Source organism: Neodiprion fabricii, chromosome 3 (genome assembly GCF_021155785.1).
Source record: "Neodiprion fabricii isolate iyNeoFabr1 chromosome 3, iyNeoFabr1.1, whole genome shotgun sequence".
NCBI lineage: Eukaryota > Metazoa > Arthropoda > Insecta > Hymenoptera > Diprionidae > Neodiprion > Neodiprion fabricii.
Window position 1 is genome coordinate 25,300,860 of NC_060241.1, and position 20,288 is coordinate 25,321,147.

The 20,288-nt window shown below is 37.7% G+C and overlaps 2 protein-coding genes across 6 annotated transcripts; one reads left to right on the plus strand and one right to left on the minus strand.

Moving 5' to 3' along the window:
* The first annotated feature begins 5,473 nt into the window (after positions 1 to 5,473).
* On the plus strand, positions 5,474 to 11,070 carry LOC124178809 (transport and Golgi organization protein 2). 3 transcript variants are annotated; one of them, XM_046562476.1, is made up of 4 exons: positions 5,474 to 5,795; positions 9,639 to 9,888; positions 10,143 to 10,334; positions 10,455 to 11,070. In XM_046562476.1, exons 1-4 carry the CDS (start codon positions 5,654 to 5,656, stop codon positions 10,672 to 10,674), a joined length of 804 nt encoding a protein of 267 aa, XP_046418432.1. In that variant the 5' UTR covers positions 5,474 to 5,653; the 3' UTR covers positions 10,675 to 11,070. The 3 variants fall into 3 exon arrangements, with proteins under 3 accessions (XP_046418432.1, XP_046418431.1, XP_046418434.1); XM_046562475.1 differs by having other exon boundaries at positions 5,478 to 5,795; positions 10,116 to 10,334; XM_046562478.1 differs by lacking the exon at positions 5,474 to 5,795 and adding an exon at positions 7,283 to 7,452 and having other exon boundaries at positions 10,116 to 10,334.
* Positions 10,534 to 20,264, minus strand: LOC124178802 (Fanconi anemia group D2 protein). Of its 3 annotated transcripts, XM_046562459.1 has the most exons (17): positions 19,894 to 20,264; positions 19,677 to 19,820; positions 17,617 to 18,742; positions 17,019 to 17,289; positions 16,272 to 16,631; positions 15,765 to 16,125; positions 14,981 to 15,414; positions 14,544 to 14,635; positions 14,256 to 14,433; positions 13,684 to 13,944; positions 13,280 to 13,604; positions 12,880 to 13,195; positions 12,551 to 12,757; positions 11,868 to 12,165; positions 11,499 to 11,716; positions 11,110 to 11,318; positions 10,534 to 10,978 (listed from the first exon to the last, which is right to left on the minus strand). In XM_046562459.1, the coding sequence occupies exons 2-17, from the start codon at positions 19,683 to 19,685 to the stop codon at positions 10,871 to 10,873; spliced, it is 4,773 nt and encodes a 1,590-aa protein (XP_046418415.1). In that variant the 5' UTR covers positions 19,686 to 19,820; positions 19,894 to 20,264; the 3' UTR covers positions 10,534 to 10,870. The 3 variants fall into 3 exon arrangements, with proteins under 3 accessions (XP_046418415.1, XP_046418416.1, XP_046418417.1); XM_046562460.1 differs by lacking the exon at positions 19,677 to 19,820; XM_046562461.1 differs by lacking the exons at positions 17,019 to 17,289; positions 17,617 to 18,742; positions 19,677 to 19,820; positions 19,894 to 20,264 and adding an exon at positions 16,919 to 16,998.
* Positions 20,265 to 20,288: the final 24 nt, after the last annotated feature.

Here is a 20,288-nt window from a genome sequence, read left to right on the forward strand (position 1 = left end):
ACGATAAGCGCTCCGTGGTTTCTGTTTCATGTTTACAATAAATTATTTCAATTCGTTTTTCGCGCAACCCCAAATTCGGTAGCTGTCAGTCCGCTAATAAAATTTCTCGACTTCCATCAACCATTATCGATGGTTGTTCGAGGTGGTTGAAGGTGGTCGGAGGTGGACGTGGAGGAGGACGAGGAGGACGAGGATTTGTGCTGGGTGAGTAAAACACTTTTATAATATTTGATGGCAATTGTAATTATATTTCATCTGAAATATTACAAACTTGTCACGTTTACAATAAATTATTTCAATTCATTTTTCGTGCAAGCACATATTCAGCAGCTATGAATAATCTTATACAATTTATTATATTATTAATTAATCAAATAATATTCTTATAATATTTGATGGCAATTGTAATTATATTTCATCTGAAATATTACAAACTTGTCACGTTTACAATAAATTATTTCAATTCATTTTTCGTGCAAGCACATATTTAGTAGCTATGAATAATCTTGTACAATTCATTATATTATTAATTAATTTATTAATTACATTAATCCTTACACAATATTTTTGATGTGTTCCTATACTAAAAATATTCATTACTATTCCAGGTATTACCCGAGGTGGTCGGAGGTGGACGAGGAGGAGGACGAGCCGGACGAGGAGGAGGACCAGGTGGACGAGGAGGAGGACGAGGTGGACGAAGAGGAGGCGGGGTGGGTCGTGGGAGAGGACCTCTCCTCTCCTCAGAGGAGGGGAGGGGGAGGGGCAGGGAAGGGGGAGAGGTGGGAGGGGAGGGGGAAGGGACGGGAAGGGAAGGGAAGGGAAGGGGTTGGGCGGGGCGGGGAGGGTGGCGGGGAGGGGAGGGGCGAGGGAGGGAGGGTGGGAGGGAGGGCGGGAGGGCGGGAGGGAGGGAGAGAGTGGAGGACGGATGTCAATGCAAGCCAGTTAGAGTTAATAGAGCAGTACACGCCCCCCCCCCCCCCCCCCCCCCGAGCCCTCCCTCCCTCCCACCCGCCCGCCCTCCCTCCCTCCCTCCCTCCCACCCGCCCTCCCTCCCTCCCTCCCTCCCTCCCTCCCTCCCCTTCCCTCCCAACCCCTTCCCTTCCCGTCCCTTCCCTTCCCTTCCCCCTCCCCGCCCACCTCTCCCCCTTCCCTGCCCCTCCCCCTCCCCTCCTCTGAGGAGAGGAGAGGTCCTCTCCCACGACCCACCCCGCCTCCTCCTCGTCCACCTCGTCCTCCTCCTCGTCCATCTGGTCCTCCTCCTCGTCCAGCTCGTCCTCCTTCTCGTCCACCTCCGACCACCTCGGGTAATACCTGGAATAGTAATGAATATTTTTAGTATAGGAACACATCAAAAATATTGTGTAAGGATTAATGTAATTAATAAATTAATTAATAATATAATGAATTGTACAAGATTATTCATAGCTACTAAATATGTGCTTGCACGAAAAATGAATTGAAATAATTTATTGTAAATGTGACAAGTTTGTAATATTTCAGATGAAATATAATTACAATTGCCATTAAATATTATAAGAATATTATTTGATTAATTAATAATATAATAAATTGTATAAGATTATTCATAGCTACTGAATATGTGCTTGCACGAAAAATGAATTGAAATAATTTATTGTAAACGTGACAAGTTTGTAATATTTCAGATGAAATATAATTACAATTGCCATCAAATATTATAAAAGTGTTTTACTCACTCAGCACAAATCCTCGTCCTCCTCGTCCTCCTCCTCGCCCACCTCCGACCACCTTCAACCACCTCGAACAACCATCGATAATGGTTGATGGAAGTCGAGAAATTTTATTAGCGGACTGACAGCTACGGAATTTGGGGTTGCGCGAAAAACGAATTGAAATTATTTATTGTAAACATGAACCGGGAACCACGGAGCGCTTATCGTGGAAGTCGAGAAATTTTATTAGCGGACTGACAGCTACGGAATTTGGGGTTGCGCGAAAAACGAATTGAAATTATTTATTGTAAACATGAACCGGGAACCACGGAGCGCTTATCGTGGAAGTCGAGAAATTTTATTAGCGGACTGACAGCTACGGAATTTGGGGTTGCGCGAAAAACGAATTGAAATTATTTATTGTAAACGTGAACCGGGAACCACGGAGCGCTTATCCTGGAAGTCGAGAAATTTTATTAGCGGACTGACAGCTACGGAATTTGGGGTTGCGCGAAAAACGAATTGAAATTATTTATTGTAAACATGAACCGGGAACCACGGAGCGCTTATCCTGGAAGTCGAGAAATTTTATTAGCGGACTGACAGCTACGGAATTTGGGGTTGCGCGAAAAACGAATTGAAATTATTTATTGTAAACATGAACCGGGAACCACGGAGCGCTTATCGTGGAAGTCGAGAAATTTTATTAGCGGACTGACAGCTACGGAATTTGGGGTTGCGCGAAAAACGAATTGAAATTATTTATTGTAAACGTGAACCGGGAACCACGGAGCGCTTATCCTGGAAGTCGAGAAATTTTATTAGCGGACTGACAGCTACGGAATTTGGGGTTGCGCGAAAAACGAATTGAAATTATTTATTGTAAACATGAACCGGGAACCACGGAGCGCTTATCGTGGAAGTCGAGAAATTTTATTAGCGGACTGACAGCTACGGAATTTGGGGTTGCGCGAAAAACGAATTGAAATTATTTATTGTAAACATGAACCGGGAACCACGGAGCGCTTATCCTGGAAGTCGAGAAATTTTATTAGCGGACTGACAGCTACCGAATTGGGGGTTGCGCGAAAAACGAATTGAAATAATTTATTGTAAACGTGAACCGGGAACCACGGAGCGCTTATCCTGGAAGTCGAGAAATTTTATTAGCGGACTGACAGCTACGGAATTTGGGGTTGCGCGAAAAACGAATTGAAATTATTTATTGTAAACATGAACCGGGAACCACGGAGCGCTTATCCTGGAAGTCGAGAAATTTTATTAGCGGACTGACAGCTACGGAATTTGGGGTTGCGCGAAAAACGAATTGAAATTATTTATTGTAAACGTGAACCGGGAACCACGGAGCGCTTATCCTGGAAGTCGAGAAATTTTATTAGCGGACTGACAGCTACCGAATTTGGGGTTGCGCGAAAAACGAATTGAAATAATTTATTGTAAACAAGAACAAGGAACCACGGAGCGCTTATCCTGGAAGTCGAGAAATTTTATTAGCGGACTGACAGCTACCGAATTTGGGGTTGCGCGAAAAACGAATTGAAATTATTTATTGTAAACATGAACCGGGAACCACGGAGCGCTTATCGTGGAAGTCGAGAAATTTTATTAGCGGACTGACAGCTACGGAATTTGGGGTTGCGCGAAAAACGAATTGAAATTATTTATTGTAAACATGAACCGGGAACCACGGAGCGCTTATCCTGGAAGTCGAGAAATTTTATTAGCGGACTGACAGCTACCGAATTTGGGGTTGCGCGAAAAACGAATTGAAATTATTTATTGTAAACATGAACCGGGAACCACGGAGCGCTTATCCTGGAAGTCGAGAAATTTTATTAGCGGACTGACAGCTACGGAATTTGGGGTTGCGCGAAAAACGAATTGAAATTATTTATTGTAAACATGAACCGGGAACCACGGAGCGCTTATCCTGGAAGTCGAGAAATTTTATTAGCGGACTGACAGCTACCGAATTTGGGGTTGCGCGAAAAACGAATTGAAATAATTTATTGTAAACAAGAACAAGGAACCACGGAGCGCTTATCCTGGAAGTCGAGAAATTTTATTAGCGGACTGACAGCTACCGAATATGGGCTTGCGCGAAAAACGAATTGAAATAATTTATTGTAAACATGAACCGGGAACCACGGAGCGCTTATCCTGGAAGTCGAGAAATTTTATTAGCGGACTGACAGCTACCGAATTTGGGGTTGCGCGAAAAACGAATTGAAATTATTTATTGTAAACATGAACCGGGAACCACGGAGCGCTTATCCTGGAAGTCGAGAAATTTTATTAGCGGACTGACAGCTACGGAATTTGGGGTTGCGCGAAAAACGAATTGAAATAATTTATTGTAAACAAGAACCAGGAACCACGGAGCGCATATCCTGGAAGTCGAGTTTCACCGCGTAGCGGACCCGAAGCGCGAGATCTGGGAGGTTGAGAACCCGGTACTCGAAATACGTAGCGGACCCGAAGCGCGGGATCCGGGAGGTTGAGAACCCGGTACTGGAAATCTGCGGAGCGCGACTCTCATACGTCCGCTCTACTGCGCGGTTGTTTCCCGACTGAGGAATTCGGCTAGCTGATTTTGAATTGGTGACGTCACTTTCTGAACATCCGACATCCAAACTTTTGTTTCGACCTTTAATACTATGTATGATGATGTATGATGTACGATGTATGATGTATGGTGTATGATGTATGATGTACGATGTATGATGTATGATGTATGATGCATGATGATATGTTATGACGTATAATGATTTCAGTTCTCACATTCCAGACAAGAAATACGCTCTTTATCTTTCCTGTCAATTGCAGACTGAAGCGGCTTGGTCCTTCGATCGTCAGGCGTGGACCAAAGATTCATTCTTTAGTTAACGAGTCAGCTAACGAGTCGAAATGTTCTTTGCTCTGAAAATCACGAAAGAAATTCAACTTAACCACCTTAGACTTCTGACGGAAAATTCAATGATTCAAAAAAATGCTGGAATCAATTCTTTGATGCACTGAGAATTGAAATAAATGGTCACTACAAAAATCGGAATAGAATCTAAGAATTCAATGTTCAAAGAATTATTCTCTGATAAAATGTGTGCAGAAACTGAATAAACTTTTGGATATACACGGAATGTATGAACGCTTACTTCTCTCATCCTCTTACATGTTATTATACTTTCCTTAAACCATGCATGAATCGAGTCGTTCTCTCACACACTCCGAAAAGGTAATTCATTACACGTGACGACATGCCGGTGGCCTATGAGCTGGAGCACAGGCGCTTCCGTTCCTTCTATTGGAGCGCCTGCAGCAATTTTTTCGAATTAGTTTCGCTGATATAATTAGCATAAACGGCAAAAATCTTTCGCCAAGTACATCAAAAAATATGGTCATTACCCACAAAAATACGTTCTCTGATGAAAAACGTATGCATTTAATCACTTCATATAAAAAAGATTCAAATATGTACCTACTACTTTTGAATACATGTGTATTAAACGAGACAGACGGAGCAGGCATACATTTTCGCCGTACGGTAGAAAGAGAGGGGGATATTACCCCCTCTCCATCCGTCTTACGCTTTTTCGATCAGGCTACGGGTCTGACGCGAGTTTAACATTTTGTACCCATCTACAAAAGTGCCAAGCGCCGCTAAAGAAGTTTTCACTTCAAAAACTAGTAGTGGCCTTGATCGGCTGACTTCTAGACAACTTGTACAAGGTAACTCCTAGCGGACGTTTTTTAGGTATCTTGGCTAAGTTATCAGTCAGTAAGTCAGTAAGTTATCTGAAAACAGACATCTTAAAAGCAACTTTCATACACTGGTGTTTCTTGGGCTGATAACTCTATGGAATCGTGTCCTCTCCGTTTCTGTAAGCTCTACGCATCAGTATTGTGTGGAGTGTTGGCAGTTAGCGTGACATCGTAACATCATGTGTATCATGTTTATTTATCGAAATGCCGAAGCGAAGGGGGATACCTATCGAATAATATTGGCATCGAATCGAGATGAATCGTTGAAACGACCAACTGCAACGGCTCATTGGTGGAAAAATTATCCTAGGTGCCTAGGAGGTACGAAATAGTATATTGTGACCAGTGCTTTGCGGGTAAGTGGGCTTAAGGGCAAAAGAGGCCGTGTTATAGTGATCCAGTAACACCTTTATCAGCTGGTTCCATTTGCATTCTGTAAGATACAATAGTTATTTTCCTATATAGCAAATGCGCATAATATAAAGATTTCCTGACTAGTGTAAAGTGCCGCACGACCTGAAGGCAAGTGCGAAACTCACATGAGTCAAGAGGTCTGAGGTCCCTACCCAGATAACATTTCCTGTAGCATCAGATCGTACGCTAGTTCATGATACATGCTTCGTTGGGACTCTGGTGCATGACTGATCGGCAGCGCCCATGGGCAGTGCTTTACGGCAGACTTAAGGCTGACGCCGACTAGACCGCGGCGGACGGCGGCGAAATTTTCGCTCATAGAGTTATTCATATAGGTATTCACACTAGACTGCGGCGGCCGCGGCGATTTTTCGCGAGTTCCAGGTTGGGAATATTTCGGCGGTGGGCCGCGCATCGCCGCGCATCGCCACCGTTTAATGTGATCACCCGACCGATGCCGAAATTCATTCCAAGTATGAAAATGGGGCAACCTGCGTTACTTTGGTGTAAATGGTTATGGTATTCAAGGATTCTTCTCATTCTCTCCGCTGTTCTTGCGAATGATAAATGTATTCATTTTTACATCTTAAATAAATCCTACAGATATTAAATAAATGTTACGTAAGTAATTGCTTCATTTTTAAGGAAATCAAAGTAAATGTGAATTTTAGAACAACAAGTTATGATCAACGGATTATTTTGTGTGAAAATTTTTTTTTTTTAAAGTTCGGGTATAATGCCGATTTCGTAAAGATTGTTTTTTATTTTGCGTATTAATTTTTATGCATAAGAAATGAGAGAGTATATTTTGAGCTAAAATTTATTTCATTTTAACTATACATATATTATATGTATAACAGGGTGTTTCAAAATAAAAAAAACTTCGATTTTCCAACGGGCCTCACCCGAAATAGTTAGTTTAGGTAGAAAAAAATATTATAGCGAAAGATGAGCATTGTCGGTTGAGTGGAAGATCGGACACATTTGATTTTTAATCTTTTTTTCCTTTTTATCGAATTTATGATGGATAATTGTTAGTAAATTTTTTTTTCGTGTTTACAACTGCCAGCAGATCAGTTTGTGTCTTAAATAAGACGCTCCTGGAACTCTTTAGTTGATATTCAATAGGGACGTCTAACGGGTTTTCTGATTATTATTCACTTAAAATACATGAAAAACATTTTCTCACTCAGATTTAAGACTAACACTATTGTCCGGGAGCTGGCTGGAAAGGCTGCTCAGCGCCCGGTTTGAAACCGGGAGAACTGACCCGTACCCGGCCAGTTCCCGGTTTCAATTTCCGCACGGGATATATATTGCATATCTTTCAACCCCTAGCGTACGGACTATGTCTAAATGGTAGAAAAGTATTTGAAAACACAAAGAAGTATAGTTTAGAATTGTTCTATTCGTTTAAACTTGCATTGTTTTGTTGTTTTCCAAATATGTTTATTCAATTGTAAAAAATAATTCACACGTATGTACAAAATTACAGTAAAACAGTTGTATACATGTCAAACTACAATTACGACGAACTATATGATGCTGCTGAAACGGAACGAAAGTAATTATGAATGGAATATGCAACTGAATATTTACATAGATATGTTCAAATTTGAATATGAATCGGACTTTGATTGTGTAATTAATTTTATTTGAGTAGTAAGAAATTTGAGTATACTTCATAAGTCAGCGCCTTGAATGTAGTACAAGTGTTCGATTGTCAGTGTGTATTAATTTAACAAATTGACAAATAATATTAAAGTGAAAGATGAAAAGGACCGCAAAAATCGGATCAAAGATTGCACAAAGTTTTATTATTATATGTGGAAATTGCTATACAGTCGGGGTGTGCGGGTACTGAAATTCTTCGGGTCGGGTACCCGAAAATTTCGGATTATCCGAAACTTTTGGATTACCCAAACTTCTCGAGTTCCTCAAAAATGTTGGGTTTGCCGAAAATTGCGGAGTTTTCGATAATTTTGCTCGTGACTGTTTTCGCTTCTCCAAGAATACCGGGATTTTTAAAGTGAGCAGAGGTTTGCGAAAATTTCGGACTACCCACCGTTTTTCGACTAACCGAAGTTTTCGGACTACCCGAAGATTTCGGGTTTGCCAAGAAACCCGACCCGAACCCGAATTCGAGTACCCGAAATCTCGCGTACCCGCACACCCCTACTGTGTAGTATACATTGCCTTGAGCAGAATAAGAAAAATACTGTATCAGATAGTCCTTATCATAGATTAGAAATATAACTCAGGTTTCTGCCTCTGGATAGGTACAACACGTCTCCACAGAAAACAATAGATGATGTATGATATTGCATTGTCTCTATTTTATCTAATTTATAATTAAATAAATAAACACTTAATTTTCATGGGATTTGTTATTTGTATTCCTTCAACTGTTAGTCATTTGTTGCGCTAGATAACTTTTTAGCACTCTTGAGGTTGCAATTAGACTAGGAAAGATCATACAAGTCGATTCTGAGACAAAAAGATTTTTAATAAAACACAGTAAGGCTTATCGTTTTGGATTTTAGGTGAAAATTTGTACGATATTTAATAATGCTGGACTCGATCCGTGGATGCACCTTATCGTTGTAATTTTGCGATAGGAATTGATTGCACGCTGTCCGATTACGCTTCATGTAACGAATCAAGAGTTTCAGCCAGAAACATTCATAATTTCTCTGCTGCTGGTTCCTAGCCTCTTTACTTTTTGATGCTTTTTCGGCGTACCTGAGGAATCAACTAGTCTAGAAAGGGTCACCAAATCCATTCATAGAAAAAAATTTCGTTCACGTAAAAATTGCAGCTTTTGATTATCCCTTTGAATTTTTTTGGTTCAAATCAGGCAGATTTTGAATAATGCTTGAATCCATTCCTCAGTGTATTATATCTCAACAAATATACATAATATCACGTTAACAGACACGATATTATTCTATACGTTTGATATGACATATAATTTTGGTTTTCCAGTAATGCTTCTGCTATTTCTTCTGCTGTTTACTAATCATCAATACTTGTAATGGGCGCTGAATGATTCTACGTGTGTTACCTCGATAATGTCGATTACTCTCTTATTCCCGACCAAGTGAGTTTTGTACTTTTTGTATACGTTTCACATAATCTGCTCTAATGTCGCTACAACATCAGAAGGCTATCGTTTTTCTGCGATGTTTGGGCTGAAAAACTTCTCGTCTTAGACTCGCTTTTCAGAATGCTCCTTCTCCTACTTGAAATGCACAACAAACGCATGGAACATCTTAGGACCAATAGTTGAGAAAAAGGGAGGAAATTTTTAGTTTTTAGGCCAAAACTTTTAATTCGGTATTCGCAGCAAGTTTAGACGATGCGCAATCATTTTACCTCTTAAAATGAATTCAAAACAATATAGAGTCCCAATAAATGTATTTTAGAATTTTTCATTATCGTCCGAAAATGGATCGAAAAAATGCAGAGGGGAGTCGTTCGCAGCGACTCCAAACTGCGTGCAATCGATTCCTCCCGCAAAATTACGTCGATATAGTGCATCATTATATAGGTTCATAAAATTAATAATAACGCTGTGATAATTCGCGTCAAACTATAAAAAGTAAAGAGAAGCAGTTAGTTTTGTCTGATTTCATCGGTACGATCATATCAACAGAGTACGCCCGATAATCATTCTCAACACTGGTCTTATCTATGCTATATTTGATTTCGTTATCGACTTATCTGATAAACAGTATGTATATATAATAGGTGTGGATATGGAACCAGGCAAGGAGGGCGGTACCTGGTTAGCGTTATCAACGGAAGGACGATTTGGCGCCCTTCTAAATTTAACTGGAGAAAAGAGATCGACCACAACGCCAGGAGAGGGCCGCGGCTATCTTGTCAAAGATTACATTATTTCAGATGTATCCGCAGATAAATACTTGGCAAATCTTTATGAAAAAAACCGTTATGAACAAATCTATAATCCCTTCAATTTGATATTGGTCAATCTATGGTATGTTACATCCGAGTGTTTACGACTTATATTATTACGCATTATATTTACGAAGATTGATAAAACTGATTTTTATTGTAAACAAACTATTTTTTATATTTTGACGAAAAATATATAAGTAATTACAATCACAAGCATTATAAGTTTTGGTGATGTTAGTCCCAGTACAAAAGTGACTGCCTTTTCACTTACTACGGCTTCAATTGACATACAATGTTTTTCGTCAGGAATACACATGTGTCTCTCCTATGCAGCGCCGAAAATTCTGAAGGACCAGAAAAATGTCTGGATACCATTTTAGGTTTTGGGAATAGTCCTACGGGTCGACCTCTCAAAAAAGTTACGTTAGGGAAGGAAAGATTTAAAAACATCGTTCAGGACGCAACTATTTTGGACCAAGACAAAATAATTGAAAATCTCATAGAATTCCTCAGATGGAATGAAAAGTATAGAAATCGATTAACTTGCACAGTAGTAGCTCTTTTAGATTCATTTCTAAATAGCAATATTTAAAAATTAGTTTGTAAAAAATAAGAAATTCTAATGTAAAAACTTTCCTTCTGTAGACATTTGCCTGACCCAGAACTCGAAAGTAGAGCTCCGAATTGGTATAAAGATTTGAGTTCAGTTTTCGTTCATATCCAGGATGCAGAGTACGGAACTAGAGCACACTCAATATTGATGGTGGACGGATCGAACAGACTTACTTTTGTAGAAGAAACTTTAATGCCAGATGCGTCGTGGAAGAGACAGACTTTTACGACAGAATTACAGATATTTATGTAACAGATACTGTATATACCAACTCATTACGGATTGCCAGATTTATAGTTTAAAATTGCTTTTCAAAAAAAAACAGGTTGAATATTATAATGTTAAGCTTTGTTTAAGGTTAAAAACAATATTGTACCTCAAAAGTAAAAATACTATGTAACTAATTATAAGAAAATTAAAAGAAGAGAAAGGATTCAGATAACTCCATTCACTCGATCTCCTCGTCTGTACTTTCATCTGTCCCATCCGTAAGCAATTCTTCGGACATATCTGTTATGGAGCCAGCTGACACAGTGGTTGACTCTTCAGTATTCTGCTGAAAATCAATGGAAAATCGATATTTTCAAGATCTAAAGGTGTATGTACCTCCATTAACGGAATTCTCTGTCAATAAAATTACTAATCATAGTGAGTTTCAAATTATTTACTAGTTACAACGTTACAAACCTCCATTTCAATTGCTTGTCCTTTTATGTCTTTGTTTATCAAATTCCCCATCCAAAACGCCTGCGAACTGTTGTTCAGCACAAGCATTCCTTTTACACTGAAGACTAATTTCTCGAGTGTTGATTTGGCAACAGGAACGTATTTGGCTAAAGTTGTGTCACCTGTTACCGTGCTGTGGCAACACAGAACGTGGAGATACCTTGTTCCTTCTGTGTAAGTTTATAAACATTTGATCATAAATTGATTTTTTCCCTAGGTACAGAAATTTGTTAATACTCAAAAAAAATATAATTACACTCGCTCAATAAAGAAAAATTGTGCCTCGTAATGTGGTTTTGAACAAATAGTTGTCACTACCTCACAAATATTATGCACAATGAAATTTGTACCTTGCAATTGTTTTACAATTCCCGTTACTTCTTCGACGTGATATTTCAAGTTATGCTCAAGAACTGGCATGCCAGAAGTTATGAACAACCTCAATAACACGGGAATACGTTGCAAAAATAGGAGCCAATTGGCCTTGACCTCCATCATCTTACAAATTCGAACAATTCTTTGCACACCAGTTGCAACAGAATTCCAAATTTGTATTCTTTCGCCATCTCTAAAAAGAAATAAGCGTATACTTCTGATGTATTCACCAAATTCAACCACTTATACCATTTGACTGTAGCCAAATACATTGGGAATAAATTAAAATATATCTATCTTGTACGATAAACAATGCCTATATATTACTGTTTCATTATGGTTACCTTTTAACTACATCTAATGATTTCTTGACACCTTCGATTAGTCCTAAAATAATTTGATTGAACAGTAAATTGAAGGTGCTTTTGGTAATAGAGAGTATTCTGGCTAAGGAGTCCTGAGGTTTTGACAATTTCTCAGTTTCTTCTGGCAACCACTTTAACAGTGTTACCACAGTGTCTAGGGGATCCGGTTCATTGTTGAGCCAACTTTTCAAAAGAGTCTTAATGGCAGATCTATAGGATGAAATATTCCGCTTATCTTCAGGCCAATCAAGACACAAAAATCCAAACGCCATTTTTGCTATCAGTGGACACAAAATATATTTTAAGTCAGTAAAAGTTTCTACAAACGATACATGTCAAAGTATTGAGTACGATATTAAAGGTCAATTATACAATACTAATTTAATAAAACGAAAGGAGTGAATAAATTTATCATTTTATTTATATAAGTCCCATGTAAATTATTTTTTCAGATACTGTCTAAGTAGGTACAGTAAAATTAGTTACGTATTCCTCAGTTTATTGAATTAAATCATTATGAGTTTCTGTACACTGGTATAAATAATGGGTTTGATCGTTATGACGAGAAAACTGAAATTGTAAACTATCAGGTGTAATACTAAACCAATATCAAGTTGCAAATGGTAAATGTTTTTAGATAGTACAGCTGTAACATCACTTACCCAAATTTCCTCTATGTTGACTAGCGAGACTTTCTGAATGTTGTATCAAAGCTTCATACAAATTAACAAGTGCAATTGCAACAGGAATTCGCGTAGCAACGTCAGCTAATGATTCGACATATGAACATGATTGAGTTACCAATTCTTTGCAGGATCGCAATAACGTGTTCATTTCATCAGTCTGACTTGCAACAATCCTCAATGCCTCTGAAATTATTTGTTCGTTATTCTTATACAACTCAACAGATATGGATAATTTAGAATTTTTGTTAAACATTATATCTCTGCATGGTTAAAATGATAAATATGCTTTCCCAAGGAAAACTCACCTCTCAGCATTTGGTTGTTCACAAAGTTATGAAATCCTTTCCAATTGAAAATTGCAGCCAGAAGACTCAACAGTAATTGCAAGCATTCTCTATTCTGAATATCATCTTTATCACGTAACTCAGTTATTACCTGGTCCACCTTACTACATACCTTGGGCAATAATCCAACCAAATCTCTCATAAACGATTGAGAAGCTTCATTTTCCAACATTCCCAAGAGTTCCTTAACTATGAAACATACTTGAGCTATTGTGATCGTTTTTGGTCTGCTTTGAGTCAATCTTATTTCCATCGAAAAATCGAGAAGATGCGCTATCTGCAAACATGAAATTATTGCAAAGAACCCAGTTCAAAGCAGCAATAAAATGATTGTACAGGACTGGACTCATTATTTGTATACCTTTGCATCTAGCTGTCTAAAATAAGCAGGGTTCTTCGAAATTAGATCAAAACCTGATTCCCAGCAAGACCATTCAGAAAGACTGCCAGATTTGTCTAGAGAGGTTTTATTACCACGTTTGCCCGTTCTTTTTTCGACCTTGCAAAACGGCGGTGATGGAAAATAGTGGAAATAGCATACTGGTGGTTGATAGTGAGATCCAGTCATTGCTAAATTCATGCTGAGTTCGGCTTGAAGATTCATTAAGTGGTCCAACCGTTTTAGTAAAATTCTTTGCATTGTGCTGTCTGTTTGAGTTACAAAGCCACTAATTGTTTCTCTGAACCTTTAATAGATATTGTATCAGAAATTTACGTTAAGAAGATTTTACTATTTGTATTTATCATAAAGACATAATAGCTTACCAATTGATGCAATGAAAAATTTGATCCAGTGCAGCTTCATCCGGGTCATTGAGATCTTTCGGTAGGAAAACTGGGCATGCCAATAGACCATCAATCAATGATAGGTCACCATCACTTCCTCTCATGTGGCAAGCTTTAATGAGCCGAAATAAGGCCGACACCGCTGCACCGTCTTTACCATCACCAAAACTCACTCCAAATTCATCATCCACGGGTGATTCCGCTTCTGAATTAAGTGAGAATCGCACCGACAAAGGTCCACTAATGAAAATATCAAACACCTTTTGATTTCTTATGTTAGATTTTTGAAATTGTCATTTTTGATTCCGCAAAATTGTTCCCGGGAATAAGCTTCATTACTTTACGCAAATCAGAACTGTCTGTGACAAGATATGATGATGGTAAACTTAATGGTATGTATAATATTGCTGTGAATTTGTAATCTTTTCAGTTCTGTACGTAATCAGAGTATGATATTACCAATACTAGAATAGAAATGGCTAAGGTATTTTGGTTTAAATATTTTAATTTTGTACTAAAAAAAAATGAATATATCTAGACAAAATCATTACCTATACTCTGTCACTTTTGTGAGATAGAGATCAGATAACTCAGCTGTAAAATGATCCGTGATAGTTTCCTTCAAAAGTTTTTCATCAAAGTCCGGGGTATTTGCAATAATATCTGCCATTTGGTCATAAAACAAAGCCCGAGCCCTGGAGCAGCTCTTCACAGCCTTTATTGCTTGCTCTAAACAAAATAAATAGTGATAGAATCAATCAATGTCCCAGTAACATGCTCTGAATTACCAATATCTGTACTTCATTTCAAATAATAACAATAAAAGTCTTTCGACTTACCAAATAATTGTAATGCGCGTTCTACGGTCCTTGGATATGCTGCTGCATGTTTAATAGCCATTAGTGCTCCTAAGACACCCTTGCATTTGGTCCTAAATGAACGTTCAATTTAGCAGCTTTAATTGAAAATAAAGTATTAAATATTGCAATGCCTACCTTCATGTATCGTTCAAATGGTTCATAAATTTATGTGTAATGGGCGAAAATACATGATTTACCTGTCATTTAAATAAGGAAACAATAAGGTAATAAAGAAATATTTTAGGAATATTCTTTGTAGCTAATATTTTGGTAGACTTTTTAAATAAAGTAGCAAGACTGTTCTAGCCAAACATCTTAGCATACAAACATACTCACACTGGTCGCACTGGAAGCGAAACTCTTATAGTAATTTTTGAAAAAACATGGAACAAGAATAAATATCTGCTATTACACACACTGGTTTTGACGCAGCCAGTTGTTTCAATAGAACAATGTCCAAGTCAGCTTGCAGTGCTTCTGACGTTGAATTAGAACTCATGCATAAACCGTGTAACAAATCGCTGACAGTAGCAACCTCTTCCAAGTCGAGTTCATCAACTTCTTCAAGGAGAGTCCTTAGATGATGGGAATGTTTTTGTAAATGTTTTCTTTCATTTTCATCACGTGCCATCTTACTGAGAATTGCAAGGGCATTTTTTGATGTTGCCGTTCCAGCCATAGTTAATTTGATAATTTTTGCAAGGACTTCTTGTTGCTTGTGAACAGTTTCGGCTTGACTTAGAAATAATAATCGAAACCATTCAATTGCAAATTCAGCATACACACGATCACCAGCTTTTAATAGATGAGAGGCCAGAGTAATTGCCACAGACTGTAAATCTCTAGCCACCTTAAAGAAAACGCGATTTTTATTTGGTGAAGACATAATATTGTATTATCCTATACCACCCAATTTTCATAATATTTTAATGATATAAATTTTTCGAACTTAATCAGGTTAGTGCTGAGTGGAGAATCAATACTTTTGTACTAAATTAATAATGATATTAGGGATAATAAATTACTAAAATTTCTGAGCACTACTAGAAAAGTCATGCTTTCTTATGGATGTATTAATTTGACAAATAATCAATGTGGGATTATCTCGTAATTAAATTCAAAAACAGGGCTTATTTTCAACATATGAACTTCCTTAAGTTTGACGAGAAGTGAAATTATAGTCAATTACACACTACATACCTCTTTATAATCGTAATAAAGAGATTTTAATAAGCTGGGCCTATAAAAACCAGATCGGACCCGATTTTTCACCAAAGTCTCAACGTTCTTTTTTTTTGCAGTGTTACTTGAGAAATTGAGTAACAACATAATCAGGTCTAGTGGTTTTGGATCCTTTTTAACACGTTGCACAACAGTTAATGCAGCATCAGCTATTTGCTTGGACACTTGATTTGACCTTTTTAGGGCAGCAACAGTCAGAACTTGATTGGTAAAACATTCTTCGATATTTTCACCAGCAAGTGCCTGCATGTCTATGGATCGAATAGCCATTAAGGCCTTTATACAAGTTTCCGGAAGTAATGACTCGGCCAAAATAAATCTACAATATGAACACATAATTGTAATACAGTAGCAACCTATTGAGCAGAGCAATATGGTATTAGAATAGAAGAGCATACTGAGCCAGAATTGAATTATTTGTATCTCTATTCGTAGTAGAAAGATAAATAATTCAATTGTTAAAACCTTGTTATAGTAGGAACGGCATTCAATTTTAAATTCTGTTGCAGCAATTCGAAGCACTTCTCTCTAATCCTTCCCAAATAGTCTTTACTCAGGGTCAAACGGGATATACAATCTAGTATGACCTCTGTCAATTCTGGGTTGTCATCTAAAAGCTTACTGAGTATTTCACCAATAATATGATGCTGGGCATCAATGACAATGTCGGGTAAGTACGATATTATTTCACTTTGAAAACACGTTTGAGCTGATTCCAGCAATTCTTGAAGCTTTACGACAAACGTGTTGGGTTCGACAATCTGTTCCAAGAATTTGAATTGTCTTAATAATGTACCTGACCAAGGAACATCGCTTGGCGTTTCTCTGAAAGTATGTGTACAATTAGAGAATATTAGGGACTACACTTGCTTGTTATGCTTTCTTAGGCATCAGGGCTGGGCGCCTCATGGTGAGCAATTCGAAGGTTTATCACTACATTCCCGGAAAAAAGTGTTATAAAAACGTTCTGGTATATGGTTATAGACAAATTGGTGAAATATTTAACTGTTGTTTTTATAATACAGAGAAACCGAAGATAGGGATAATATAGACATTGGATATTTTCTTTCCAAAATTAGGACTTGGTGACTAGTATGAGGAAATAAACTTACATTGTGAAAAACATTCTTCTCTAAAATCAATTTGGAGACTTATGTATCTGAGTACACATTGGGATGACAGATAGGTCTTAACAATAGGGAAAATACTCACTCAACGAGTACAGCCATAGCAAGTCGGTCCAAAAGCGATACAGAAATGCCTGTCTGAAGAGGTGAAACATGTAGTAGAATTCGTGCAATAGATTCAGTATTCTCATCAATTAAAACATCTTGATTATCATTCACAGTTTGTTCTAATACATTTTGAAGATTATCTACATTCTCGATGTATTGTGTCCAATGTTTAATAATTTCCTCTTTATCGTATTGTTTTGAGCTTAGTAACTTATTTAAATTATTAACAATATCACAGCGACTTTTACCTGGAAAGTAAGATAGTTAGAGGAGTAACTATATGAAGAAAGTACAGTGAGCGTCGATTATCAGACCCAATTGGAACTGGGCATCATTCCAGTAATCGAAAATTTGGGTAACCAAACATTGTTGGAAAAAAACACTTATTGGTTGAACGTAATAGAATAGGTACATGAAACATTAGTTTCAATATCGGGGTTTGCTTTTTCACAGCTCCGCGGATGAGTGATAACTGACGTTTTGGATAAACCAAATCATCATTCGGATAACTGACGATCGAATAATCAACGCTCTACTGTACCAACTTTCAGCATCGCAAAAACCAAGTTTCTTACATAATTCATTGGGGCCGTCGTCAGTAATAATGATACCAGCGTGTTTCAGGAATTGCCTCAAATAATGAGTCACATTTTTTTCCATCAGTGATTTCTTAGCACTTTGGCCGCGAGACATTCTGGAATGTTGGGGAGATTTTGATAAACTCTTTTGTTCAGCAATGCAGTTGCGTTTCCGTAATCTTGTTGCAGGGCTATCTAACAACTGTGACGGAGATATTTTCCCATGTTTTCGTGAGCCTTTTTTAGGTGAACCTTCGTTAAACATGTCATCATCTGTACTTTCATCTTCTATAGCATCTGGTTTGTTTCTACCAATTCGTTCATTTTTTTTTCTCTTTTGGGGAGTAGTCATGTTTTTCACTGCGGATTGCCTAGTTGCACCGCTTAATCGCTTCCTGCTGAGTGGGTCAAATTCTTCGATATCCTCATCTTTTTTGGAATTCTTCACCGCGGATTTCCTGGTTGCACCACTCAATTGCTTCCTGTTGACTAGTTGAAATTCTTCGGTATCCTCGTCTTCTTCTGAATTTCTTTCAACTGAACAGCAAGTTTCAGAACTATTGCCGGATATTTTAGATGGAGTATTTGTTCTGACGCTTATTCTCCTTTTCCGACTTGCAACAGTTGGAGTACATTCTGAATCTGAAGAATTGCTTCTATGTAGTCTCTTACGTTTTGATTCTGGAGTTTTAGGTACAGCAGGGCTAATGGCAATTAATTTTTTTGATGCCTTGGCAGGAGTTTTACTTTTATTCAGCTTCTTTGATTTCGTTACAAAGGTTCCATTGTCATCCGAATCTTCTGAAAATATTACGCGCTCGGGCGAAACACTCGCTAATCTTGTACGCTGACTGACATTTTCCACATTTCTTGATTCTGACATTTGCGTACTGGTAAGCATTCTTCCTTTCTTTCTATTTGAACTGGACCAAACTGGAGATTCATCTCCTGAATCATCTGTCAAGTTTTCTTCACAGGTTTTAGATCCTTCTTTCAATGGTGTTTGTTTTTTAGTTTCGCAGAGTTCATCCTGATTATTGATCGACAGCCTAGAAGTTCCGGTCTGACCAAGCAGACTTGGCATCTTCTTCAATCTTCTTTTATCCATTCTTGCATGTATTAACTGTAACATTAGCAGCAACAATCTTCTATTAAATTTCGTCTCTATACTTTTTTATACCTGTTTCTAGTAGCACTTTAAAATCGTTAAAATAACATACAAAGCACAAGAATTAGTAAATATGAAACGTAGTGTTTTGAAAAATAGTATAGAATTCAAACTGGGGAAAAATAAACAGATACTCGATCTAAACTCAAATTTATAATGGACTAGCAGCCCATCCCGGTTTCGCACGGGCATATAATAATATAATAAAAGAAAATACACAATGTTTACAGTGAGTTTCTAATAAAATAATATTTATATTATTACATAATATTATTATATGCCCGTGCGAAGCCGGGATGGGCTGCTAGTTTTTAATAAAAGAACGCTTATTGTGACGTAACTGTAAAAGATAGAGACATGCTGTCGCGACATTTTTTATAGATAGTGATGTGTTCTGAAAAATTGTAATACATCATTTTGTTCTATCATTAATAGTTTTCGCAGCATACGCGATTGAAGGAAGTTTTTTGTTTATTTTTTTACAACTTGGGTTAGATTATTCAAGTTTTAGTAAGCATCCCTAATTTTTTTGAAAATGAAACATAGCCTATGTCACTCGGGAATAGTGTAGCTTGCCAACGGTGAAAGAATTTTTTAAATCGGTCCAGTAGTTTCGGAGCCTATTCATTTCAAACAAAAAATCAAATCTTTCCTCTTTATAATATTAGTATACAAGTATAGATAGTATAGATGTGAAGACTTGATTAAAGCTCAAAATTTTCGCAATTATTGAATTTCAAGAGTGTAATTTGAATCGGTAACAATATGCATATAGACGTACACAATAAAATTACCATCAACAGATAGTATTTTATTGGTTTCATTCAGAAATGATTTCAAACACCGCTGTAAACAAAAACAGGATTGGTCCGGATCTTACGAAACGTACCAATAACATCGCTTCCTACAGTGTGATGTCAAGTTATAACTACACATATACGCGGGCGCTTATGAACACTGTAGAGTTCAGTGCTTAAGAATTGTACCGTGCAGCGTACTGCATGCATAGGCTGTTGGGTCCGCCAAAACGTGTCTGAAAATCTCAATGGACAAAGTTCGATATTGGAAAATGTCAAAAGTATTGGGAATATGTATGTTAGTCTCACCTGTCAGATTCTGTAAATAATAACTTGTTATAACAAACTGTACGATTGAGGTGTACACCAGGTTAATTGGAGAAAAACTTGAGAAAACTATTGCTAAATGTGTATCAAATTCGTTGATGAGCAGAATGTTCTAACAAGTTGCGATCGGTGGCCGACGACTGTGGGCACAGCCGTGCCAGCGATATATGACGAATACGAAATATATAAGCGTATAGATAACAGGGAACGGCTCCCGCGTTTTGCGTTACCAATTTACATTGTTTGGACTGGCACAGATAATATATAAAAGTAACTAGGGCTAGGGAGATATGTACGAAGTTGAGGATATCACACTGATTTTGATATAATGTAGCGAGATGCGTCGCCACGTGACTCAGATACACACACGCATGGAA

Excerpts from the sequence above, each read along its gene's own strand:
- LOC124178809 (XM_046562475.1), top strand. The coding sequence starts at position 5,654 with ATGTGTATCATGTTTATTTATCGAAATGCCGAAGCGAAGGGGGATACC. Across the intron at positions 5,796-9,638 it reads TTATCCTAGGTGCCTAGGAG|GTGTGGATATGGAACCAGGC; the intron begins GTACGAAATAGT and ends TATATATAATAG. Across the intron at positions 9,889-10,115 it reads TTGATATTGGTCAATCTATG|GAATACACATGTGTCTCTCC; the intron begins GTATGTTACATC and ends GTTTTTCGTCAG.
- LOC124178802 (XM_046562459.1), bottom strand. Across the intron at positions 15,415-15,764 it reads TTTATTACGATTATAAAGAG|GTGGCTAGAGATTTACAGTC; the intron begins GTATGTAGTGTG and ends GTTTTCTTTAAG. Across the intron at positions 10,979-11,109 it reads GACAAGCAATTGAAATGGAG|CAGAATACTGAAGAGTCAAC; the intron begins GTTTGTAACGTT and ends ATTGATTTTCAG.